At 43.3% G+C, this 26,782-nt stretch overlaps 3 protein-coding genes across 8 annotated transcripts in view; 1 reads left to right on the top strand and 2 right to left on the bottom strand.

Annotated features, from left to right (window-relative positions):
* Window positions 1-811, bottom strand: part of PRKCZ (protein kinase C zeta) — a 42,677-nt gene extending 41,866 nt beyond the window's left edge. The window contains exon 1 of one of the 2 annotated variants that reach the window (XM_090123161.1): window positions 692-811. The gene's annotated coding sequence lies outside the window, so the exon portion shown is untranslated. Of the gene's footprint in view, window positions 1-213; window positions 666-691 lie in introns of those variants that run through there. The other variant, XM_031613385.2, reaches the window with a different exon arrangement.
* Window positions 812-5,230: 4,419 nt separating this feature from the next.
* On the bottom strand, window positions 5,231-25,396 carry GABRD (gamma-aminobutyric acid type A receptor subunit delta). 2 transcript variants are annotated; one of them, XM_090123163.1, is made up of 10 exons: window positions 25,258-25,353; window positions 20,670-21,644; window positions 14,853-14,965; window positions 14,361-14,428; window positions 13,303-13,523; window positions 12,696-12,778; window positions 11,058-11,195; window positions 9,994-10,146; window positions 9,221-9,432; window positions 5,231-8,654 (listed from the first exon to the last, which is right to left on the bottom strand). In XM_090123163.1, exons 2-10 carry the CDS (start codon window positions 20,735-20,737, stop codon window positions 8,355-8,357), a joined length of 1,356 nt encoding a protein of 451 aa, XP_089979289.1. In that variant the 5' UTR covers window positions 20,738-21,644; window positions 25,258-25,353; the 3' UTR covers window positions 5,231-8,354. The 2 variants fall into 2 exon arrangements, with proteins under 2 accessions (XP_089979289.1, XP_089979290.1); XM_090123164.1 differs by lacking the exon at window positions 20,670-21,644 and having other exon boundaries at window positions 25,258-25,396.
* Window positions 25,299-26,782, top strand: part of CFAP74 (cilia and flagella associated protein 74) — a 37,100-nt gene continuing 35,616 nt past the window's right edge. For all 4 annotated transcript variants that reach the window (XM_090123144.1, XM_031613378.2, XM_031613376.2 and 1 more), the window contains exons 1-2: window positions 25,299-25,424; window positions 26,310-26,400. In XM_090123144.1, coding sequence (XP_089979270.1) covers window positions 25,310-25,424; window positions 26,310-26,400 — 206 coding nt within the window. In that variant the 5' untranslated portion in view covers window positions 25,299-25,309. The remainder of the gene's footprint in view (window positions 25,425-26,309; window positions 26,401-26,782) is intronic.

Genomic DNA, 26,782 nt, shown 5'->3' with positions numbered 1-26,782 from the left:
GCACGCCGCTCCGACAGGAAGCCGCGCACACACACAGGACAGCTTTCAGTTCACCTTCGCTTCGAATTCACGCGATCAAAGCACGAAGAAGAGCTCGAACAGCCTCGATAAGTTTCCTCCTCCACTTCAGCCCGCTCGCCCCGAACTCCCGCACGCTCCTCCCCTCCCCCGCCCACTCACCCCCACCTGTTTACCACACAGCCCCGCTCCTACCCGCGCCGTCGGGCCGAACCGGGCGGGCTCCCCCGGCCGCCTCCCGTTGTCCCGGAGCTCCCCGCGCCCTGCGGGCCCCCAGCCGCGGCCTGCCCCGCCCCGCCGGGACCCGGCTCGCCCCGTCGCGGCCTGAAGTTGTTTAAAGTCCCGTCAGGAAGTTCGGAGCCAACTTTCACGCCTCGCCTCCCATCCGGTTCGCAGCTCCCGGAGCGCGGCGGCAATCGCTGCCTCACGGAGCGGCGCGCGGCAACGCTCGCCCCGCGCTCCCCTCAGCCGCCCCGCCGCCCCCCCCGCCCGCCGGCTCCAGTGGCAACGGCGCCACCGCGCCGAACATGGCGGACTAAGAGGACTAACCCCCACAGCCAATAGGATGCCTCCCGCTTTACCTGTCAGCCAATAGCGAGCTTCGGCTCACCTGGAGCCAATCCTCAAAAGGCTACCTTCTACCTACCGCCAATCGTAGGCTAGGAACCGTTACCTGGGAAAGTAGTGGCTTCCCGACCAATCAAAAGCCAGGATAGAAGCGGGAGCCGAACACCTGCAGCCAATCAAAGAAGCAAGCGGCGGGCGTGCCCCTCCCTGGCGCTGAGGTGACAGGTGTGGCGCGAAGGAGGCGGTTGGCGGCGATCTCTTCACGGTGGAGCCGCCCCATCCAGCTCCCCTCGGCCGCTGCGCCACCTCCGCGCTAGGAGCCGCGGCAGCGCTCGGCAGCGCTCGGCAGGAGGCGGGCTCAGACCGGTGAGAAGCAATGAGTGCGAGTGACACCGCGCCGGGAGGGCTACGAGCGCCTCCTGGGCGCCCTCACGGGGCACGGCGGGCAGCTCGGGCGGCCGCGGCTCCGGGCGTGAGGGGGCAGCGGGGGCGTGAGGAGGAGGGCGGGCGGCCGCTGAGGGGAAGGGCGGGAGCGGGAGCTGAACGGCGGGCAAGAGACGGCTCAAAAAGTACGAGAGAGAAAGCTGCTTTGGCACTTTGTTGCTGTTAACTTAGCTGAGCGTGCCTAGGATTAATTATGAGAGAGGAGGGCGTCCTTAATTTGCAGACTTTTTAATGAGGCGTGTCAGGCTCTCAGGCTCAGCTTCGTTCAGGACATCCGGAGCGGCGGCTCGTGTGTTTAATTTCCCCTCCTTCAGCTGATCGCGCCGATATTTCCGACGGGAACACGCGCAGCTTCTGCGTGCTTCCAGCAGGTGGCGGAGCGCTCCCAGGCAGCGCCCAGCCGAACGCAGCTGAGCGGAGCAGAGCTGTGCTCTCCTGTGTTCAACCCGCGGCTCCTTACGAATCGAAACAGAAAGGTACAGTCGTGGTTTTTAGGTCTGATGCTGGAGTTGCGGGACCTGCAGGTTTTTCTGTCTCTTCCTTGGTTTTTTTTTTAGGCACAAAGTCTTTGTGTGTGCCTTACAGGGTTGACAAAAAAAAAAAAAAAAGCAAAAACTCCAACCCTTCACCGTCTGAAATGTTTGAATTAAGACACCGCTACGACAAATAGTTCTTAAAGACTATTTTCTGGGGAAAAAAGTACTGTTTGGTACTACTTTTACCTTAATACTTTTACCTTTACTTGAACCTAGTGACTTAAATTTTCAGATATTTTAGGGCCGCCAACTTTCCGAGCTTTGAGAGATTTAGTAGAGATTAGAACTGATGGTTTCAGACTATGAACAAAACAACAGATACAAGAGGACAGAAAGCTGCTATCTTCACACATACGTGAAGTGTGAGTAATCAGTTCTGTGGCACTCAAGGATGAAAATGCACCTCCACAGAATTTCTTTAGCAAATCACAGCAGCTGCGTGTGCAGACAGACAGCAGGCTGCCTTCAGCCTACTGACTCTCTTCTTCCAAAGAAACAGCCAGGCTATATTTTCTGTTGAAGTCGATGGCAGTGGAATCATTGGATCCGATAGGGGCAAGTATAGGCTAAATAGCCCCGAGTTTGGATTAAAAAAATATTAGGGAAAGCATCAATATATTTTAACATAAACTGAAAGAAGGCATATATCCTGCTTAACACCAGAAATCACCATGGTTGTTCTTTATTGATTTCCTCACTTGCTGGTAGCTTTCTAGCCTCTTAAAATAGACAGAATGAATAATATTTCAAGGCTGCTATAAGAGAATACCTCCTTACTTGTCTCTTTCATGCAAGATGGAAGCACCCAGAAGCTAACTCACTTTTCTTGACACCACATTAGCCTGGAGTTTCAAGGAAGATTCTATGAGTAGACCAAGCTACATGCATTTAAAATAAACTAAACCAAACCTGTATGCTTCTTTATTTATTTTTCCAAGATATTTCAACAGCCTGTCTCTGTGGAAACGTATTTTTAACCTGTTTTCCTTTTGTATACAGCAGACAGTATACTGTAAATCTTTTTTTCTCGCTGCATACCCTGATCCTAATCCTTTAGAAACCAATTTCTCTTCTGGAAGGTGACAGTGAAAGAAACTGTAAAAGAAGGGAAATTGAGTGTTTCTGCCACTGAAGATTTGGAACTGTTGATTCAGAGGATGGAAGAAAATGGTAAAAAAAAAAAAAAAAAAAAAATCAAAAAAACAAACCCTGGGGATTTAATTTTCACCTTGGTTCTTCAAGAGTCATATTTTTATTGCTTTTCTTGGACCAGACTAATTAAGCTTTTCTGAATTCTCATTGTTGGTCCAGCCACCACTCAGTTTGAATGAAAGGCAATCACTCTTAATGTGGTGTATTCCACATCCTGGAAGTGTCTGATGAATCCCTATTAAGAGTGCCCAGATTGGAGGCAATCTAAAAATACTCATAGCTGACTTGTTAAATGTTCTTTCTTTATAAAGGAGAAGTTCACTTTTAAAATATGATAGGTGATATGATGTATAAGTTACATGAAGAATCCTTCTGGCTTCCAAATATTCAAGCTCATATATGTGTATATACATTAGTTGTACATATAACTTGGAAAGATAAGGGCTGGGAAATCCTACATAGGTATCTAAAAAAGATGATAGGATGTGCAGTAATAGATCTTGTGTGTTTGTCTAACTCTGAAAGAAACAGCAACATAGGAAGAACAGCCTGGATGGAGTATCGTGCCAGATGTTTTACAGATTACTCTGTATTCCATCACTCAATCTTTATTTAATCTTAGAGGACTATGGTAATTCTAATACAGGAATAACCCAGTGGGCTATGTATTTGTTTGCAGCTTCCAGCCATGTCTGTTCTCAGCTGGCCAATTATTTATTATGTTGTAAAGAAAAATGTCCTCTTCACCCCATCTGGTAACCCAGTGCATGAAAATTGAGGACTTTATGATATTTATGCTAGCAAAGGTAATTCCAGTACTCTTTTCATCTCAGGAAAAGGTGAAGATATGTAGGAGGTCCATGACAGGCTTTATACCAAGAGATGGAGGCTGGACCTGTGGGCAGAGAAGTCTTTGCTTCAATAGGATTAGTCACTGCTGTGCGTTGGTTGGTCCTACATCTGCAACGACCACAGGTTTTTAGATACCTGAGAGATCAGGAATGTTTGGAGCTCTTTTTTTTGGACTACCATTTTGCTGAACAGGGAACTCCAGTAACATCTGATTAGTTCTGTTGGTGCTACATTTTCTGACAGAGTGCACTTTGCTGTCATCTCAGATTTGTTTTTACTGTGCATGACTTAGTAAAAGGAATAGCCGTGACATAAAGCTTGTATAAGGAGAGGACAGATCCTTATTGCATTATGTAATGATGAGCTTAGGTCTTCAAAGTCATTTCATTTAAGACACGAGCTATAAAAGCAGAAAGAGGCAGTGCCTTGCATTTCAGCTGCCAAATTTTTCCAAATAGATGCATCCATTGCCCAGTTTGTTCAGTCTTCATTAGGAAGAGCTAGCTATGTATGTTTGTAACACATTGCACACAGTGTTGTTATAACATCAAACAAGCTTTCAACCTTTGCAAGTGTTTTAAGCCTTACAATCAAGAGAGCACAGGGGAGATCAGATGTGTGGGGTTTTTTTAATAAATATCCTAAGAAACTTTCAATAATCTTTTGTTATCTGTTCTGCTGCACAGGCACATATGCATGGGGTGCTGTTTTCCTCTTAATGTGAAGTGCTTTCTCAGGTTAATGACTGAATATTTAAAATGAGTGTTTGTATTAAGTGCTTTGTTGTACCAACAGCAGAAGCCTCATTGAGTTAAATTGGTTTCGCTACATTATCTGTTGGATTAGGAACCCTGTTAAGAACTGATGTGAGAGCTTTTACTTTAACTTAAATAAATGCTTCCTTCTTGCCCAGAAACAGGACAGGCTTATCTGTATATTAACCTTTTAATAGTGCTGTCACTGCAAGCATATCTTTCAAACTAATGATGCAACGTCTTGTGCCTTCTGTTTCTTTTCAACCTCTTTAGGTAACAACAGCTATTTTTTAACATAAATTCAGTAGTCTGCATAAGAGCCCCACAGAAAGCACTCATGAGTACAGAATGGTCCTTTCTCTTCTGTTGTCAAGGCCAAATGAGAGTTTTATGAGCCCCTGGGTGCTGAAAAGGCAAGGCTTCATTATGGGATGAAATCCCTGAGGTTATTTTGATTTTCCTTATAATGTCTTTTATCTTTCGGTTCAATAGCTGGAATGTCTACTGTGTCCATTTTATAGGAGCTACAACTTCTATACAAACTATGCTTTATTAACACTTCACATTGAGAATGATTACATTAATACATATCCTACTTTCTTTCTCACAGACACACCAGGATTTTAGAGCAGTACTCTAATTTGATGAAAGAAATACAAATACTTACACGTACAGCCCTCATATATATATGTGTGTATATATATATATATATTATATATATATTTCCTTCCTGATATTAGTACAACCCATCCAAAGCTTGCTAGCCTTCCAGTGACATCAGATTTAGCTTATTTCTGTTTATTAAGTGTGCCTTTAAAAATAGAGTTGATTAGGGCATTGTCCTCAGGTATTAATAATGTATAATGGTTTTCAAATGGGAAAAAAACCCAAAAACGTGGAACAATCTCAAATGTACAGAAGCTTCAGTTTTATTCAAAATTCCAATGATTACACAATACTCCTGTACTAAAGTCCCTCCTGTGAAAGAATCTGAATGACATCTGTTTTATTTCTGGCTTTGGAAACACATTTCACAAACTATAACTTCACAATGGAGGTGTTCTGTCTTGTGCTGCTTTGCAAGTGCAGCAGCAGGAACACCTGTTCTCTCCTCTGAGTCAACCCATTCCTGGAGTGGACACAACTGCCACATGTACTCTCACATTCTGACTTCCTGATATATTCTGAGGTTCCCCCCTCCCTTTTTTTTATGCTTATGTCTACAACACTGTGATAGCCTAGCATTCTGGCTTCAGTTTTGGTGTTATTTGTTTTGTTTTGTCCTGGGTTGTGGTTATGGTGGTTTTTGTTGTTGGGTTTGTGGATTTTTTTGAGTGGAAAGACCATAGCCACCTTTTACCTTGATCAGTCACAAATAGCTGTGCACCTTGAAGATCTGCAATCAAATACAGAAAAATGCATTGAATAAACCTTTTGAAGAAGCCAGGGTGTGCAGCCGGTGACTGGCACCCAGGTGGAGAAGCAGCTAATTTTGTCCAATAACCCCCTGTGATTACCTCAGTTGGCTTCAGGGTAAAGAGTTGTGTCAGGTGCACAACTACAAACTATTACTGCTGAAGTAATTAGATTAGACATTGCCTTTAGAATGTATGCAGCCACTTTCTCACTAATTACCCTAAATAACCAGCTGCTGTACACTACAGGGACCAGGTCACTGCTTTTTTCCTGTTCTGTAATAACTTTAATCCCAAAATCATGGATTACTTTATGATTTACATTCCATAAGAACTTGCTGCCACTATTTTCTCTGCTGTATCTAGTCAACCATTTCCCTTTTAGCTGTAGTTACTTACCCTGAAAAGCAATGATAATAGCTAGAGAAACTGGCTGGATTCAGAAAGGAACCCTGATTACCTTCGTGTATAATGAGAGATGCACAATTTTATTAGCTTTCTGAGTAAGATGAAATTAAATGTTTTAATTCAGTATGTAAGACTCAGGAACTATGGTAAATAGCAGCACGCAAGTACTGTTTGAGTGCACATACCTAGTTGGAGCCTGACAGTTTCTGTGTCTCTCAAGGATTTTGCTTCTGTAGATCTCGAAGACTTAGTAAAGGAATCAGTATAATTATACCCATTTTGCAGATGATGCAGTGAAATGACTCCAGGAAGGTCCATCCCCACGTCAGTGGCAAGAGCTTAGTGCAAAATCCAGGTGTCCCAGTGCAGGGCCAGACTGATAAGAACTTTCTGGAAAAAATATAGCTGGATGATGGTTTGCACTTTCCAGCACGTGGCTGGCAGAAAGTGTTTCCATTAGAACAGAAATAATCCACGTGATCCTCAGCCTGACTTATGATGGGATCATAGTTCATATTATAGTTCAGTTCAGGATCATTAATTTTTCTTCACTGCATTCTCTTACTTCAGTGATATTGAGCAAATCTCTTTTTAAGTTATAAATTTGTGTTAAAATGCTCTTTCAGTTCTGGTCATATGAAATTGAGCCGCGTGTCACAGATAGGTAAGGTGGGAGGGATGTGTGACCCAATGCTTGTTTCCTCCTCATTGCAATTCCGTCACTCATCAGTCATGCCCATCTTCCAAGCCCAGCACTGCTCTTCTCTCATTTACATCTTGTGTCCTGTTTCATCTTGCACCTCCCCATGCTTCCTTCCATAGCAACTTTCAGCTATCTCCTTAACTGCTCTCATTCCCTTCCTCTCTCATGTAATATTTCCTGTGGCATCTTCTTTCTCTAGGTTTGGAACAACCTTATCTTTCAAGGCACCAGAATCTCCCCAAAAAAGAAGAAAAAATCCAAAAAAAAGTGTCTTAAATACGTTTGTTGTTTTAATCTATATCCCAATCTATTTCTTGTGCTTTTTTGATAGAGATTAATTATGAAACTTGTATTTGTTATGAATACCTCCTTCATTTGCCTGGATCCCTGGAGTTACTCACAGAACAAAGTGTTATTTGTGTAAGTATGGTGAGGGGATCCAGTCTTGAATTAAGGAGTATGTCTGAGTTCTCATACATTTCACTGTCAAATAAAGGAAGTGAAGCCTAACATTATGTCAGCCGCTGAATAAAAATTGCAAAAATATCCAAAGTGACTGAGTGACTTAAAGCCATTTATGACATCTTTGAACTTCACTCAGCTATTTAGTGCCAGATGCAAAAAGGAGATTTTCAGAGACACGTAGGGCAGACTGTCACTGAAACTAATAGAAGAAATTCTAAAATCCTTCCTGAAAATGGAGTTTGAGTTCCTTCATCACCAAGCACCTCTGAAATTGTTAGTGATCCAATACAGAAAAGCTGAGCTTTCCCTGTTTCTGAACCACTTTTGCCTGCTTTGGGGCCCACTGAAGTACCAAGGGTTACTTTGCTTGAGTGTTAAATCTTTCATTAGCTTAGATCTGAAATGTAATGCTGTCATTATTAACAATTCAGTAGAACTCTATGTAGTGTATTTTATTTCATGCTGTGACTAAGAGCACTGAAATGTTTTCAATACTTTATCTAAGACAAAGGAAAATTCAATAAACCCCCACTCACTTCTATTTTTACCTTCATCATGGGATTTCTGTGATTAAAATTTCCAACTTTGCCACTTGCATTGAAGCTAGACCATTCCACAGAAAATCACTTGTGTGGAAGCTGGGAATTAGCTGTTCCACTACGAAAAATGAAATGCTCTGTGTGAGAGGCTAAACCTTCATTACTTACCAATGCTTCAGGTGGAGGAAAAAACATGGTAGTTCAAGATTTAAACTTCTGCAGTTATGTACATATGAAATGTTTTCTCATGGTAAGAGAGGAAACGAAAGGAGCTGGGATTGTTGAGCAGAGTACAGTTCTTAATATATCAAATCAGATTGGTAACAAACTGTTTCTCTTGCTGCTTCAGTAGGAATTGATTGCAGGAGTTTCTTGACCAGAAATGTCTCAAGGTCAGTGGAAAATATTTTGAGAAGAGATGTACCAGTACAGTTTCAGCAAGGACTGTTTAGTGTGTAGGTACTGTTCAATTCTTAGCTCTTCACAAAGTTCTGGGCTTTTTACATCGTATAGGCAACCCAATATATAACATTGACTGCTGCAAAGGCTGCTGGGAACACTGCTCTGGCATATATATCGATGGTGTCAGCATCAATGGGCTTAAAGAGGGATTTCAGACCACTCTTTTTATCCAGTTTCATCTCTTGCTGCTGTTTAGTCTCTCCAGTCTCTATTTCTATTGTGCCGTATGATCCAGGCAGACTTCTGGGGATTCGGTGCTGCCTGTTGGAAATGGCCAGTTCCTGGTTCACACCAGCTATGGAGAGGGAAAACAGAACAATGGCATTCTTCACGTTTATCTGCAAAGGAAAGAGGAAAATATATAACAGCAATTTATAGCAATTTATACTTCATCCAAACTATCCATGATACTGACATGGTGAAACATATATGAGAGTGATAAATGGTATTTATCATTTGCTTCGGCAGAAAGACCTCTGAAAGCTTCTGTGCTATCACATCTGAGCTCTAAATATATTTTTGAAGTATAAGTCTTGAGACAGACTTTGCATCTCTTCTTATTTGTTCTCCTTTATTCTCTATTTTCCATCTTAAATACAGCAACCAATCATGCAAGGATATGTTGCAGTCATCGTAGTGCTAACTGTGCACTGACAATTCCATTCAATTGTTTGCTATAATAGCATGACAAAAGTATCAGAGAATTGGAAAGGGTGTTAGATAATGCAATCTAGGCTCTGTTTTCCTATGAAAAGCTGGACCTGATGGCCTCTCAAGGTCCATTCCAACCTGGGCTGTTCTATAATAGCATTTCTATAAAAAGAATTTACTTCCATAAGGAGAAAACTTTGCAATGCAGAGCCATTGCTTTTGCAAATCTTTTCACACTACTTGGCTTACTGACCTCTCCACTCTGCCTTCTCGCCTTGATCTTGTTCTTCTGCTTTTTCATGTAGTCAGCATTGAAATGTGCAAAAGCATATTCTACCAGTGCAGCGAAGACAAAGACATAGCATATCCAGAAGTAAACATCAAGTGCCTTGATGGCAGATGCGCGAGGAAGCGAAGATCGGGCACTGACCATCAGAGTAGTCATTGTAAGAACAGTAGTTATGCCTGCAGCGTGGTATGAGAAAGCTCCTTTAGGTTTCATAGCACACCTTAATGAGCGCATTTACCAATCTGAAACAGTAGAAGACCCTTGGTTTCTGATTTTCCAGATTTAAAGAGCTTGTAAGGACTGTACATTTGCATGATTAAGGCAGCTTTGAACATCTTATCTTTGGTTTTCTTCTAGTTCTGGATAAAAATCCAGACTTACTCTCAAAAACTTTAGGGTCTGGACTTGCATGCCTTACTCAGGCAAGCAGACTAACATGCTTTAGGAACACCTTTTTGTCATGGTTTCAGTTTCTTCAGGTCAGTTCTTTTATATGACTGCCTTACCTTCACTATTGCTTTTAGCCATCTTTAGGTGTCTGTGTTCTTTATTGATGTAACTGTTTTGATAGCATGATAGAAATTAAAGTGGGCAGGAAATATTTTAAAGGACAACCTCTTCTGCAAATTTAAACACAGTATTCATAAATGCATCTGAATGGAAAACGATACATTAGAGAGCATAGTTACACCATCAATGTACCCTTTCCTTTTAGATCCCCATTCTGTCTGTCTTACCTAATGACACCCTGGCAGGCACAGCTGACTGACTGATCCAGAAGGACACCCAGGACATGGCCACTAGTAAGATAGAAGGGACATAGGACTGAATGATGTAAACACCTCGATTTCGTCGTAGGTGGAAGTGGAGACTCAGCCTGGGAAACTGACCTGCTGACAAAAAGTGGAGACAAAGAAAAATTCCAACTGTGTGAGCTGCAGTTCAACTGATAGGCAAAAGAACATTTCCTACAGTGATGCAGATCTGCACTCTTAAACAAAATTCTTTTGGCCAGGGATCACAAAAAGCTTTTATGAATCTTTTTTGATTAGTCCTCATAAACCCTGTGTGAGGGTTTATACAGTTCTCATCAGCACAGTTAGCTAAGAATAGGTCAAATGATTTGTCTCAGGTCATATCAATGCCAGATCTGAAAATAAAATCATGAGTCTTCTCAAATAACAGTATTGCTTCAAAATGTGTACTGTCTTATCATCTGCTGTAGAAAGTCCTCCAGATACTAAATTTAGATTTTTTAAAAGGCCAAGTTAATTTCAAACTCAAAAAAGAGCTTAGAGGAGATGTGCAGCATAAATGAGGATCTGAATACATGAAAGAGGATGAAAAATCAGCAGGAAAGAAATGACTCCAATCTTTTACAAACATTGCAATAAAGCCAGTATATACATACACACCACTGACTTCTACTGGGTGGAATTAGAATGATTTGACTGTACGTCATAAGCCTCATAACATTAGGTCTAATGGAAATTTTCCTTATCCAAAGTTGCAAATTAGGTCAGGAAAATTTGAGTTATACCTTATCAAGCACTCTCTGACTATTCCATGCAGTATTTTCTCAAGCATATAGAGCTGAAGGACATGATATGCTATAGTGACTACCTGAAAGCAAAAGGTTACCATTTTTTGCAAACATGAGCTACAGAAAATTCATATCAGAAACCTGACAGATTGTTTAAATTAGTTACTGAGGAGGAGGGATTCTCTATTATAGAAATAGATTTTCCTGTATGAAAAGAATAACAGATACTGTCCTTGAATTGAAGACAGATCCTGTTACCAGATTTGAAGTTCATCAGTTCTGTTGTAAACTGGTAATTAGTAATTGTGAATTGAGCAAGCTGCAGCTTATCCAGCCCATGGATCTCATCCTGGTTTTCTGACCAGTGGTAGACAATGTCCTCTGAAGAGTAACCATCTGCCAAAAGAAAGCAGATTAAATGCAAAGCTTGGGGAAGAAATTAAGAACCTAGAGGGCTCATTGTGGAAGCGCTGTAATTCCTCTGCTACACTGATTTTCATTGGTCCCATTGCAAACATGCTGTGATTCAGTCTAGATAATTCACTATCCTGGCAACATCAGTGTTTCCAGGATCCCATCAGGGGTAGCTTTCCTACAGGGAGAATAATCCGAGTTGATTTGCACTGACTAACAATATGTGGTATGGCACAGTGCACTTCAGTGTCATGAGAAATGCCCATGTGCCTGCTCACAAGAGCAGAATAACTGCTGTTGTAGTGCTCAAACTATGCTACCTGCTCCAGTTAGAGAACAGCAGTACAGCACAGACCCATGTCCATCCTCAAATGAAGTAGCTAGCTTCACTATCACCATGTATATCAGGCTATTAATTGCTTTGGTTTGGCATGGGTGCCAGCTGGAAGAGAAGCACAGGGTACCAGGGATAGGAGAGAAGGATGGGAGATGCATGAATGAATTTATGTAACATGCCAATCCATAGGAACTTTTTTTTCTGGTGTTGTTGTTAATGCACAACTTGCTACAAAACCACTTTGTTTCTTTAAAGAGTCTTGCTTTTTACTTGTTTGTTGCACAGACATCAAAATCTCCAAATTCAATTAAAAAAACCTCAACCACCACCAAAATTCCCTGCAGAACTTGCAGAGGGAAAGAACTGATTGCTGGTTCAGTGTCTGCTGCCTCTACATTTGGTGATTACATAAGTAAAACTGTAGATTGCTATTTTTGACAGGATAAAATGGTATTGTGGTTAATTGCCTAGAAAACAAAGTCAGGGCTAAAAAATGAAAAACAGAATCTTAATTCAATAGGGCAGTGCTTCTGCTTAGAAACCACTACTCATATATCTAGAGCTCTGAGCTCCTCTAGATTCCAAAATATGCATTCATTCTGCACTCACCTTTTTGAGCACAAATGAATTTAAGCCAGTCTCTGAAATATTCTGATTGATTTTTGTGTAACAGATGGCTATGCAAAGGTTAGGCACAATCACATACATTAAAAATAGGGAATTCTTTCTTTTTCGTGGTTTTTTTTTTTTTACCCCACAAAGGAAAAATAGCACACCAAATTTTGCCCATGGGCTTCTTTACGTCTTGCTGGACTTGATGGAAACCTCAGTAATGCTAGTGAAAAGACTGTCACAGTTCCACTAGGCTTTACATAAAATACAAAGTTCTGGACATTTGTTTTCAGCAGGACTTCAGCTTCACTGAATTAAATCCCACATCTTTAAACTGGAGCTGAACAAGTATAACACAGTCCATCACCTGACACATAGAGTAAGGGATGTGTGTTTGTACCCCTTCTTTCTAAACCCATTACATTTCACCGATTAAAGCAGAATCACTCCAGTAAGTTCCCTCAAGCTAAGAACCATACATGCAGGCTTTAAGCAAAATATAGGTTAGAAGAAATGTTGTACTCAGCCCTTACAGCTCTCCAAGTCCAACATGCATTCCTGCTCATCCATTGGGTACTTGGAGAGGTCCATGTCACATGCCACTGTTGAGGTAATCCTGTCCAAAGCAAAATGAACACCAGTTAGTGGCATGCAGATAGAGCTGTGGACTTGCTTTTTCCTTGGAATTCAGAGACTAAATGGAAAACTTTGGAACCTTAACATTACTAATACAACAAACTATTCTCAAAGTACTTGCAGCAATTGTCTTTGCTACATATATGTGAAACACAGAGGTTTGGGGCTGGGAGGTGAAGAAAAATCAGATGCTTCAATGACTTCTGATGACAAAAAAGACTTTTCTGAGTCAAGTCTGCTCCTTTCCATTGTCCCTGAGTTCATTTCTTCCTTCAGGATGGCTTTGAATGTAGAATTTCAAATGTACACATATCCCTTTTTGGAATTATAATAGTTGCTGAGTTCAGGAAAAGCACTCTTCCAAAGTGAAAAATACTGTCTTTGATTTAAATCAATAATTATTTTAGGAAATTTTCCAAAGGAAAAAAAAAAGAGTGATTACTTTTACAGTCTGTTCAGCAGGTGAACACATGGCAGAGGACACTTGCCCCCCGTCCTGCTTACCTTATGCTGTATAAGATGACTCCATCTGGCTGGAGCCTGATCAGTTTGTTTTCCACGGTCACGTCATGGAACCAGGCAGACTTGGCATTTACTATGAAAGTATCTGGCAACCAGAGCTTGTCCACAAAGCGGCTGTCCAGCCCCAATGTTTCATTGGTGTGGTTGTAAGACAGGCGGTCATCTCGCCAGCTCTGGTGCAAAAATACTGTCATGGTGTATTCCTGTGACAAGAGAAATCCCAGTTAGCAAGCGATGCTAAACAAAGATGATAATGCCTCAGGACTTGGTCAAAAATAACTGAATTAGTTTAGAAATGTCCCCTGTGCACAAAGGTATTTTTATCCTCAGCCATAGAACTGTCCATGCATTTTAATTTGTTGTATGCTTTTAGCTTGGGTGGTCCCAAGGTATCAAAGAATTACTCAGAGTCAGTGGTACAGATACCATGTCACAGGAATTGCATCTGTTGTACTGGGGAAAACCTGTTCATTTATCTCCACAAGCACTGCCTTTGTTTTGGAGGATTTTTAAAGCAAAACTAAAAAAAAAAAAAATCAGGTGAAGTTTTATATCAGCAATAATGGGAAAGGATGGAGGGAAAGTTCTGGATTTCAAATTCAATCTATTGTGTTTCAGGAATGCAGTTAATTCATACAATGGTTGGTTGTGAGATTCTAAGTTGTTACACTCCGTTGCTTTACTGAAAGGTCTTCACGTGGGAAGGAGGCACTTCTCACAACCAATGCTCCCCCTAGCTTTTCGAGGGAAGGATGTGTGGTGAAAAGGAATGTGAACAGCAGTTGGAGCTAAGGCTTAAAATCAGGCTGTTAGTGGTGTGGAAGTCTCAGTGACTTACACATATCCAGCATCTTTTCATTGCCAGCTTCTGCCCAAACAGAATCTGCCTGTGTCTTAAGATACAAAGTTTGTTCTTTGTGATATCTTCTGACAGTCATTCTACTCCAGACACATAAAGGATCACCTGTCTCTATTTCACCTTCTGCACCTGCTGTCACTGCACTACAGACATTCACAACTAAGTGCAACTCACAACGTACCATGTTCACTTCTGAGATGTGGTCAATGCTGGCTACTTCAATTGCAAGAGCAACATTAACAGGAGGACCTGAGAAAAAATGTTTGAATGACATGATTTACATTAGTATGTAGATGACCAAAGGCTGCTAACTTTTGAAGTATCAGTGATAAAGGAAATGAAATACAGTCACAACTACTGAAACTTATGTGATCTCTTCCAGAAAACATGACATCTCGTTTCAGATAGGATACTGTGTCTTCAAGCAAACAGAAATTGTTGCCACAATGTGATCCAAAATGACTTCAACTTAGGCATCAGCGGTTTAAGAACTGTAGCAGCAAGAAGGCTGCAGTGCTAATTTGTGTTTCAAATGGCAAAATAAACACATTTGCTACTGTTTCCAGAATCCAAGTATGAGATTAACACAACTTTTGAATCAGAGGACAAGTTCAGATAAACATCAGAGGGTAAAATAATCGTAAGAAATAAAAGGCATAACTCAATTTCTCACCTCCAATCCCAGGCCTGAAATTACGTGCATAGCCTTTCATCAAATCATCCAGGTTGGGTAACCAGGATATTTCAATGTTGGAGCCTATGTAATCTCCAATGTCAGTCATAGCTCTAGGAAAAGAGAATTGGAATCTTTTAAAACTTGCCCACATTTACAAACATGAAAATAACAGCAAATGGAGACACTGTCCTCTTTTACTTTCTGACCACCGACAGTCAAACCAGTAAGCATGAGTGGTACTTCAGAAGAACAACATTGTTTATGGTTGAAGACCATTTCAGATTTTTCTGTTTAAATCAAAACATATTCCAGGAAATCCTGCGGCTTCTGTCTGCAATAACTACTTACTTTCAAGAGTTTTAGAAATGCAAGGAAAGCATAAGGAAAACAGGATACTTTGTATACTGCATGAAATGCAGCTATCTACATCTGGATTGAGTGGAGAAAGTGAGGATCGAGGAAGGATGGATCTTCTCAAATGCAATGTGAAAAAGTGTAAAAATTACTAAACTATAATTTGAATTGAATCTTTGATGCTGTGAAAAGCCCTCAGATACTGAAAAGGCAATGCTAAGTAGAAGGTGTACGGACACCTGTGTGCTGCACATCTATGGTCTAAAAGGAATTTTAAAAGTGAACAGAAAACAGTGAACCATTGAAAGTAGCATCCCTGCAGTCTTAAGTAACACTGTAGATATTCTATAATCTCTTACAAACAAGCCAAGCTCAAATTCTCTTCGAAACTGAGCTGGCAAGCTTCATTTGCAGCAGATCTGTGCCTGCTCACATAATCCCTCTTGCCAGTGCTGTGATTGACACAAAAGGAATAGATAAATGGAGGATTGTGACAACGTCTGCCACAACTATTTGCAAAGAATTGCCAGTGGTTTGGGAGAGGCATCTATCTGAGTGCAGGTACTGTACGAGAGCTGTCTGAGCAATGTTTGAGCATCTCCTCCTGAGGCCAGCAGTAAATACAGCATTTGAGAGATCTATGTCACTAGTAACAGAGGGGAAGCTTGTTAAACACTGACAAAAGATTGCAGAGTAATATACCATAAATATATTCTGCCTTGGTACTTACATAATTTTCTTAGAGTGTTCATGTGACATTGACCCAAATAAAGCACATGGTTTTTCTCTCCAAAATATGCCAGTCCAGGCATTCAGCTCTGCACGTGCCGTTACTTCTAGCTCTTCTGAGTAAGGATCTTGGCAGACTCAGAGCCATATAATTTAGAATAAAATTTAAACAAAGGCTTTGAAGATTTATAATAGATGTGGTAATGTTTCTTTTGTTCTATATCACATCTCGCCAACTACAAAAATGCTTCTTTTCACATTAGGTACACAGGTGCACCCCCAGAAAACTGATTTATACTCAGTCACTTGCTATGAGGGAAGTAATGGTATTATAAGGACTGCCAGGAGCCTCATCTTTTTTATTCAAAAAGCATTTACAATGTGCAGCAATTACCCTGTGTCAGTATTCTCTTGTAATGGCATGTGGAGAGTCAGAAAGCTAAAAGGAAGTTAAAATGACAGAGTTGGGTTAAAAAACTGTGGGCCATAGCTTGCAGTGTTTTAAACAGATTACTATCTAGAGGGAGTTTTACTTAAATATCCATGACACAATTAAAAAGAATCTGGTTTCTATTATTAATAAAGCCTTAAGGTCAGATCAGTGTAACAAATCTGTTGAAGTTAGTAGAGCTATATCCACTTAAACCAGTGGGAGTTACAGAAGTGTTACACTGCACCCAGATCCAGTGCTTTAAAGTGACATGAAGAATGGTGGGAGAATTTCATTCATCATTCATAAGCAGTGGGGGATTACATATGGCCTTAAATATTGTTCATGTTTTTTACCTGAAGAAGGAAGACCAGCGTACAAAATATTCATTGGAGGGGATTAACTTTTTGTAACGTAAGCAGTAAAGATTAAAAGAAAGGAAACCACTAATAGTGGAATTAGCAAATTTGCTTCCTAATGTAGGCTGCTGTCAAACTTGTTTTAGTAAGAAAAGGAATTTGTAAAAGTAAGCTGTTGGCTTGTAAAATCCAAGGGATGTAACAGCTCATCAAAAAGCTTATCTTTACATTGCACCAGGGCAGAGCGAGATCCCAGGTGACTGAGCAGCATTCTCATGCGTACTAAAGGCACTCAGGAAGTCATTCTCAGATCTGAAGCTGCGGGAGATGGTTTGTTATCTCTTTAGACACATCTCATTTCAAGCAGAGAATATATTTTCATCCGTACAAATGTGGAGTTTCAGCATTGTGAGAAGTTCAACAGAACTGGTTGTTAACAACAGAAAACAGACTACTGCTGTTTAAACTATTAAAAAAAATTAGTTCCTTATGTAGTAGGCAAAGGAGAGAGGAAGTCACTACTGGTAGACCTGGAAATACTGCAAAGTTCTTCTTTGCCTAAGAAAATTGTCCTTGTCACAGGTTGGGAGAGCAGCTCTAAGCAACAGATCTCAAACAATAGAGCAAAGAAACTCATCTCCTTTCGAGCTAAGTATTCTCAGTTTAGAATCAAAATACATATATACTAGAATCCTTCCTTTTCAAGCTGACATCTTTCTCCCAGCTGCTATGGGACTGAGATATTCTATTCATCTGGACTGATCTGGAGAAGCATCAATCAACTTGGACAGCGTGTCTTGTTAGAGGCTTCAGGCAAGTGAGATATTAGCCTATCTTCACTGCCTTCTGGAACACTGCTTGAAAATGGTTGCTAGATATTTATCAACTTTACTAGAAAAAAAGTCTGGTACTTAAACTGAACAAAAGAAAGAGGCAACCTATATCTTCTATGTGAATAAGTGCATTACAATGGCTCAGTAAGATACAACATTAGTAATACTATTTTTGCACAACAGTGCCAGTAGCTCTGGCAGCAGTGCAGAAAGCTCAGCAGCATCTCTGTGGCCAGCAAGATACTCATTTCAGATCACACTTGTAGGGAGAGTGCTCTAACCTTGTGCCAAAGACATACTGCAGTGGGATGAGGAAAATCACTTTTTGCATCTCCCACTGCTTCTTTAGATCTGCTAGCCTGCCTGATTCCATTTGGGACAGTGGCACAGACACTATGCCAGTCTTATGATTTGAAAGATGGAAATACCAGTTTGACTGATAGTAAGGACTGGGGTGAAGTCTATTTCCTTTTCTGTGAGATAATCTTTTGGGGCATATGGCCCTGATGTCACCACCACTCAAGAAAACTTCTTTCTTGAGAAAAAGACAAGGAATATCCAGCAAGGTCAGTGAACAATCTGGCTTCTGTCAAGCTCCAGGATTATCCAGGGCACTGTGTGTATCCTTCCCATCTGCCATTCCTGACTCTAAGTGAGGCTCGCTGTAAATATGTTCTGTATTTTGAAATGTAATTGAAAAAGCATTAGGCTTAATTCATGGCAACCTTTTGAACATCAAAGCTCCATCAAAGCGCTAAAACTCTCTGAGTTTTAAGCGACAGAAAATAGACTGCTCTGCATACATTCACGTGTTAAAGCTCCTCCATTTCCATGACTAGAAGTAAAAGACTGAGGAGGTTACACTGCAAACATATAAAAGCCATCTAATATTGTAGGATCCTAAATGTGAAAGACACACCTATTTTTAATTAGAGATCCATTATGAGACTTCTATTATTGCAGCATCCAAAGCATACCAAACTCTGATAAAACAGTCTTTCCCCAAAAAGCTAGCAATCATAGAAATGCCAAATTTCTTGCCACTTATCACGCCTCAAGCAGACCCAAAATCTTTTCCAAAAACGTTCACCTGCAAACAGCACTGGCATAGGGAGAATGTGCTGACTGAGGTTGAATCAGGCTCATTCAAACAGCACACGACAGAGAATTGCTCCAAATGCAGCTCTGTTAAGCACTCTCACAGGGTACTCAAACACAGGAAGCAGGCTGTGTGCGTTCCCCTCTCCTCTGCCAAACCTCAGCATCCTTTTAACAGGTAGCTCTGCCTTTGGGAACATCTCATGCGGTGCCACCAAGTTCAGAATTCTCTGAAATTCCTCTTCTTTTGCACACTGGTGCTCACAGCTGGCAGTGTGCAGCTGCACGTTGCACAGGGAATTCCGCGCCTTTGGACGTCCTCTGTCACCAGAACCATGAATCAAATCACATTTAGACAACAAAATCAGAGCAATGAAAATGTATCTTCTGATAGTTCAGCCCGTTGTTATAAAACCACGGTATCAGTAAGGCACTGCTCCCTGTAAAACCCTGTAAAAATAATAAATCATATGCCAGGACTCCAATATTGAAAAATAAGAAAATTAATGTGCTTCTCGGGCTCTTCCAAGAATTATTATTTCATGCATCAAAAGCCACCTATGTGTGAGTAATTTCAGTGATGCAAAGGTAAAAATCTGTTTTAATTCCATGTAATAAACTCATCAAAAGGACACTTGCAAGCAAGATTACTGACTTGCTATAGGATTAAAGAAGGTTCTGCCATAGCCGTGCTAAACCCTGAATCATCAGCAAACTGTGCTGTACTAAACAGAGCAGCTTTCTTTGAATATTGAATGTCTTACACTTGGGCATATTTGGAAAACTACTGCAAACTGAACAGCTCGAAATTCAAAAGCTAGACTTTGCTTTCCCGTGCTCTGTGCCACGAGTCTCTATATTGCTAACAAACAACATCACCATTGTGGAACTGGAGGAAGAAAACCAAGTAACAGGCAATTAACCCAGCATAATTTATCTAAAAAATTACAGGTTGCACATATCCTGGCAGTTACTGTGCCTGGAAACAGATCGTGAAGACAGAAGCTGAGAAGACTGATTGCTTCTTTTTTTTTTAATATCCAAACACTACTTTTCAACCGAAATCCTCAGCCTTTGTCCAGTTCAGATCGTTTGGGATCACTGAAATGACGGGCAAGATCTCCACGCCTTTTGGTCATAAGCAAATCTTCTCTGCCTTTGGTGTCACACTGCGTGGCCGCAGGGCACAGAGGTGTCGGGCCATGGCCAAGGTCACGGGATGCACCACTGTGTCAGTCCTGAACAGGAGCAGCTGACACTTCCTCTGATGCGAGGTCCTTTTCCTTCCCAATGGAGAATGATAAGATCTCGCTAATTAATCCCAAAGGCCACAACTGCATTGTTAGTTCGTACACCACTCTGAAGTTATTAACAATATCTACAATACAGAAGTGGGAAGACCCCTTAAATATCACAGCCACGCGTGCTCTGGGTGATGTAGGCATGTTTTTGCATGCAGCAAGTCCTTTTTAACTCCCCCTCTGCTTTCATTGCATAATCCGGCAAGCTTTTTCCAAATCCAGCCTCCAGATCAGTAGAGAATATATAGAGAACATAGCTGGTTGCCTAGCTAACACCTTCTGACTGACTGCGACTGCGAATCGCAAACGTTCAGCTTTGGAATATATAATTTTAAAAAACGGTGTTCCTCAAACTTTTCCTGAGATGCTCACCAGCCCCATCCCTTCCCCTGGAGCCCGGAGGAGCGCTGACCGCCGGGACGGCCGCAGCCCCGCTGTGCTCGCTGCGTGCGCCGCGCTCCGAACGGCTGCTGGGGCGGCCGGGGCTGCACCGTGCGGTGCGGAGCTATCGCCGAAAGGGATTGCTCGTAATTTAGAGCGAGTGCCGCCAGGAGAACTCTTCCCCAAGCGTCCTGTTCGAAGCACGCCCCCGATTAACCCAACAAACCGCTGCTCGACCGCCCCGGGTCCTCCCGTCCGTGCCGCCCCGTTCCCGCTGTGCGCCGCAGCCCCGGGGCAGCAAAGGAGGGAATGGGAAAGGGCTGCCTTACCTGATGCACCTGTGCTGCTGGGTGCACAGTAGGACCAAGGCAGGAAAAACCCAGGTGAGAAATTCCATTTTACTCCCACGTATTAGATCGCGGCGCACAAAACCGAGGCTCCCCGGCTCCCTGGGCAGCTCCGAAGCTCCGCCGGTGTTGCCATCCTTCCTGCGGCAAGTTGAGGCTCAGTTTCAGCGCCGTATCGCCGCCGGGCAGCGGCGACAGCCCCCGTCGTCTCGTCCCCCCGCTCCGCTGCGCTCCCCTGCCCCGCTCGGTGCCGCCCGGCCCGGGGCCGCCCTGCCGGTTCCGTCCCGCCGGGAGATCCGGATGGGGGCAGCGGGATCGGCTCAGCAGCGCCGCGCTCCTCCTCCGCCCGGCCGCTCAACGGGCTGCCGAAAATAGCCCCTGCAATTACAGCTCCATCCCACCCAGCGCGGGAGAAAGAGAACTAAAAGTGCTGCCGAGACTGGGGGCACGTCCCGTGCAAATCATCGCCGGGAGGAGAACGAGGAGCCCGGGCTGCACGCGGGATGGAGGTTGCGGTAGAGCCGCCCCCGCCGCCGCCCCCCGGCCGCGCTGAGCTGCAGCTCCGGCCCGTTCCCCGCGGAGCAGCGCGGACTGGGGGTGGGAGCTGCGCCCGGGACGGGGGAAGCCGCGATCTCTGCGCTCTTTAAAAGCCGTCCCCGACCGGAGGTGCGACGCCGAAAGCGGCGGAGCCCGGACTGTGCGAACTTCTGCCTCAGCGCTTTCGGCGCTCCGGAGCGAACGCCTGAGGTCAGCGGGCGGCAGCTGACACCGCTGTGCGGCCCAACCCGGCTGCGTTTTGGGGCCGGGCGGCATCGGCCGCGCTGCCGGGGACTGTGGGTTCAGCCCGAAGGTCGGACGCAACCTTCTCCTCCCTCTTCGCTCTTTTCTTCTCTCCTCCTCCTCTTGCTGCTGTTCAGTCCAGAATGGCAATTTTAAAACCAATCCACAAAGGAAACGCTGTGTAGGAGACATTTTAAAGAAATTGTATTGTAAAAGCAAAAATGAACGCGTGAATCCTTTAATCAAATGAAAGGATGCCCGTCAGGGTAAAGTGTTTGGTTTACCCTTTTGTATGGTCGGCTTTTTCTTACTGATGAATACCATCAATCTAAATGGCAGCAAAGGGATGACTCGTTGAGGGCAACAACAGAGGTGACTGGGAGGAACAGCTGTGCACATCATCTACATGTCATGTGCAGATGTACACAGCACACACACGTCAGAAATGTGTAAGAATGAGGTGGGGTTTTATTTGAGATCTTTTCTTTGCACACCATATCAGATCACACTCACCCCCAACACACAACAGGAGGACAAGACCTACATGTCAGCTCTAGCAGCTGAACTGTTGGGTGAAAACCGGTTTGTTGGAGGAGGGAAACCAAAAGATCAGTAATGGAACCTACAGGATGAGATACAGAACAGAAAGATTTTGTCTCTCTGTGAAGCAGAGCAGATTTACACCTTTCAGGATATTTTCAGTTGACATTTTTTCCGGCTCCTCAGGCTGACGTTCAGTGAGCTGTGTACCTACTCTGAGAATTCCTTGGTGCTGCTTTTCTCTGGCTAGACAGCTGTCATCAAACCTACCAGTAAAAAATGAACACGCATTTCTATGTCTTCAGAATGCATCTGTTAAAATAGCAAAATGGACATGTAGATTTGTGGACACGTAGAATGACTTTGCATAGTACATATCTGCGTGAGCCTATAGGAAAACCACAGCAGTGTAGGTTCTAAAAGGAAAGATGTTGCTAAGAGTTTGACCACTGCAACAAGTGAAAATAGAATGGTGGTCCTCTAGAAGAATTACTGCTGCATTCCTCCACAACTGCTCTTCCAGTGCCTATTGACTTGGAGTCCATGAAGAAAGGTCTCTGCTTCTGGCAGTGAAGTGACTGCTCACAAAACCTTCAGTGGCATTGTGATGGGAATGTGTTTGCCTTCAGGACTGCAATAATTTCTTGGACAATTTCTGATAATCCAGGTATATTATCAAGGCTCTGATTATGCCCAATCATTTGACCAGGAATGTGTATTGCTGGAATCATTTCGAGTGAGCCGGCCTTGTGCTGCAGACTTGGATGGATAAGAGGAACCTACACAGCCAATCTCCCAGCAGCACCAGCACAGTGGTTTAACAAAATCCTGTGTTTTTTTCCCAGGACTGATTTAGCTACCACTACATGTCTGTGCTTCAGAAACAGAGATGTTCTAAGGTCCATTTGCACAAAATCCTAAAATAAATGTGCAACTTCTCTCAAACAAGCAAACTACGTTTGATGCAATGGGCCATAATTATATTGGATCTGTTACACAGAAGAAAGACCAACACGTGGTCACTGGGCTGTGTTTTCAGTTGATTCTGATTCAAATAAAAGTTTCAGCAAAACAGTCTGCTAAATAAAGAAATATATGGATGTACACCCCCACTCAACAGGAGTAATTCCTATTAGCCAAAGGAAAAAGAGAGGATAAAATAATAGTGATACATATATTTAATTTCCTACAATTCTAGCAGAATATCCCAAACTCTTTAGAATCAATGACAGTTTAAAATTGCTCAAGAGGGAGATTAAAAAAACAATTAAAATTGCTATTAAGCATCAAAACAAAACAAATAAGCTCCCTCAATCTTTCTCATCTAATCCTCTTGAAAATAATTGAAGCTTTCCTTTAGCTACTGGCTTAGAACTGTCAAACAGTCTCACAAAGATGGCCCCAACAGCCATTTTTCCTTAAGCCTTTTGTCACTCTGTTGATTTGCCATCTCTCCTCCATCCCTATGGCTGCAGGCACAGCTTTTCTGGGAGTGCTTCTGCCTTCTGACCTCACACACGGAGCTCAGATGGATCAGAGACCTCACGATGGCCCAGCTGCAGCCACAGCCGCTGCCTCCTTCCCACCACGTGCTGCCAGGGACGGCTGGCTCTGCTGCCAGCAGCACCAAGAGCTCACATCGCCACACCGAAGTCTTACAGGCAAGAAATGCACCCCACAGATCATTAGCTGAATTCTCCCACGATTCCACATAAACAGCTCGTGAAAGACTGTTGTGGCAACGTCGCCAAATGTCTCTGGAAACATAAATTACACACATATGCCTATTTTTATAAATGAGATTTGGAAATATCCTTGGCAATCATATGGTGGGAATATTTAGCTCCGTTCAGAGGTTGCACAGACGCGATTCCTCGCGCTGTATCGACGTCCCACAGCCCAGCTCTGAGATGCACGGCCGGTATTTAAGGACTGGACAAGCACAGCATTGCAGTTACCCTCAGTAAGGCTTCCATCGATGTTCTGCTGATATTTACACTCAGACATCGCTCTGCGTTGTAGAGCAGAGACGGAGAAATTGTTTTACATAATCTGAGCCGCATTGAAAAAAATAAGATTCCATTATTGGCATTTCTTGCTGCCAAACAGCTAGAAACCTCCATAGAGGAGCTGCTGTCACCTTGGAAACGTTCAGGAGGAAGAACCGACCGCCTGAAGAGCAGCATGGAGCCACGCAGCCTCCAGCATCACTCTGGTGCCCAGTTGGTGCTACAGAACTTCACCAAAACGCCTCTCAGTTTGGGATTTCAGCAGTAGGATTTCAATTCATTCGTGCTCACTTCTCACAGGTTATCACCCACAGCTGTGCATATGGGACCTGGGCATCAGGGAGTGCTTCTGCACGCCTCCTAGAGCTTAAAGTGGGGGTGGATCCATTGACTCCCACTGGGTGCAGTGGGAATCGGGAGAGAGGAGCTTGTCTGGGGAACCGTAACTTGGCACCTTCGCAGGGACTGCAGATAGCTTCTCCCATGTGCACGAGAGAGCAGAACGCTGGCCTGGTGACAAAGGTTCACCAACACACACTGCACTCACTCACAGTTGATACGAAGGTACCAATTAGCCGTTATGTTTTGACTCAAGCCGGTTCCGTTCACAGGAAACTTAGAGGTCACGCTTGTCTTTATTGATTGCCGAGGCTGATCCTGGGATGTCGTCGCTCTGAAAATGAGCCGAGCAGGCGTGGAGCAGCCACGCACACGCACCGCGGCACATCCCACGCGGGCTGACCGCCTCCAGCGGCTGGGCTCGCGGTCCCTCCGCTCCCCCGGCGCCGCGTGGTTCGCTCCGTTGCCGGGGCAGCGGCCGGGGATCCTTCCGTCGGTCCTTCCGCCGCGCCGCGGGGCTTCGGCAGCGCTCGGGATGCTCCGGGCACACCGCTCGTGTCGGGGGTTTGTTCTTCGTGCAGCCCCGCTTTGCCTTTAAGGTAGCTCTGGGCGCTTAGCTCGGCTATATCCCTACTTCGCACTCCACTCCGTACCTCTCGTTCCCTAGCCAGATAAAAATGCTTTCTTCTAGGCTTCTTTTATTAATTAGCCAATTACTATACATGTAAAAACGCTTTGGCAGCGTCCTTACTTCTCCACAAGAGATTTCTGGAAGTTAATACTCGGAATTTGTGACTGTACCCTGTCACTACATATACCTTAAGTGCTTACCGAACGCTGCTCATTTATCTCCTGACACAGGCACCGACTTGAAGGCTTCCTGGAGATCTCTGTGTACTCACCGACTTGCAGCCGTCTCCATGTCAGCCCGCTTGCTGTGACGGAACCGCCGGCATGGCAGACAGTGAGCCCGGGGGTGGAGGAGAGGAACCAACTCTTATCCCATTTCTGGAAGAGGAAGGCAACGGTGCAGCAGCTCACAGCTCTGACCTGAAAGAACATGAAGAAGGTGAACGTGAGAAACCACAGCTGTAACTTGCAGAATGCTGGGGTTAACTTCCCCATCCACAATGGGAACAGCACAGTTCTAGGGGCAGTGTGATATTCCAAACCAATGAAATGATTCCAGTCATTTTCTTCTTAGCATTACAGTGTAACAGGTATAGCTACTTCAATCTTAAACCATTCTTATTCTGTAGCAGTAAATCCCCTACTTAATCTGCACAGCATTTTGACTCAGACTTAATGATGGTGAAAATCAGTGTTTGACTGTATGGACTCAGTTCAGACATCAGCAGCTGCTGCCAGTGGGTGCTCGCCTTTGGTGAAGGGCTCTGTGCCTGCAGAGGGACACAGGTTGGATCCCCCAGGGCACCTGAATGGCACCAGCTGCCTATTAGCAGGTGACTGACTTCTGTGTCAGAACATGTGCTCAGTTACATCACATGAGTCAACATATCTACTGTTTAACACTTTACCATGCATCATTTAGTGCTGACTACCGACATCTGCGTTAAAAAGCTGTTCTTGGGTTATTTCCTTACTGTCATTTTACTTATTACCTAAATACACAATAATATATACATAACTCATATTCAATAATGCTTAATAAATACTTAGAGGATTCCATCTTCACTGCAGGTTGGAGTAATGAGGTGTACAGAAGGGTGTTCGTGTAACATGAACACACTATAGGCTGTTGGCATTTTCCTGCTCTGGTTCCCAGGTGTACAGCAGCAGCCTTGCATGGCTGATTTTTAATAAACACTGCAGTAATGCTATAAAATGTAATCTCTGATTCCCCACATATTTTGACTTGGCAGCAAGTACATTAGTGCTCTTCATTTTGAAGCTCAAAGTCTCTTTATTAAACTGTTGTTTTAATTTCTATTAGAATACAAGCTTGAAGAAGATTTGTCTGATGATGGCAAGATGGGGAATGAGGTCACTTCTGAAGGAACTGGAGACAAGTCTGAACATAGCAGGTAAATAATTCATGGCTTTGTTAGCAGCTCCAGTAATAACTTCCTTTGTAGTGGTGATTTACCTTTTCAAGAAGAGGTTTGGTTAACTCAGTTACATGTTTTTTGTCAACTGAGCCCTAGGCAATATGCATACATACAACACGTGGTTGCACCACATTCATGTGGGCTTATCAGAAATCAAAAGAGCATTTATTAGCCTGGGTGGTGCTACACCAAGCAATGCTTCTAAAAGCCAGCCAGTTCTCTGTAATAATATGCTGTGCTATGTTCAAATCCCTCTGTACTTACAGAACAACAGGAATTACTGGAAAAAAATGGAATAATATCAGTGTTGGATTGTAAGTTTCTGAATAGAGAGAGCTTTGTTCCACTGCGTACAGTC

Source organism: Phasianus colchicus, chromosome 22 (genome assembly GCF_987193195.1).
Source record: "Phasianus colchicus chromosome 22, bPhaCol1.hap1.1, whole genome shotgun sequence".
Lineage (NCBI taxonomy): Eukaryota > Metazoa > Chordata > Aves > Galliformes > Phasianidae > Phasianus > Phasianus colchicus.
The sequence above is the reverse complement of the archived record's forward strand: the minus strand, read 5'-3'. Positions and strand labels throughout refer to the sequence as shown.

Coding starts and splice junctions, on each gene's coding strand:
- GABRD (XM_090123163.1), bottom strand. CDS start 20,737: ATGGAATTTCTCACCTGGGTTTTTCCTGCCTTGGTCCTACTGTGCACC. Junction 14,966..20,669: donor CAGCAGCACAGGTGCATCAG/GTAAGGCAGCCC, acceptor CTCTTTTCCTAG/AGCTATGACTGACATTGGAG. Junction 8,655..9,220: donor CGAGAAGGCAGAGTGGAGAG/GTCAGTAAGCCA, acceptor TTTCCTTTGCAG/ATAAACGTGAAGAATGCCAT.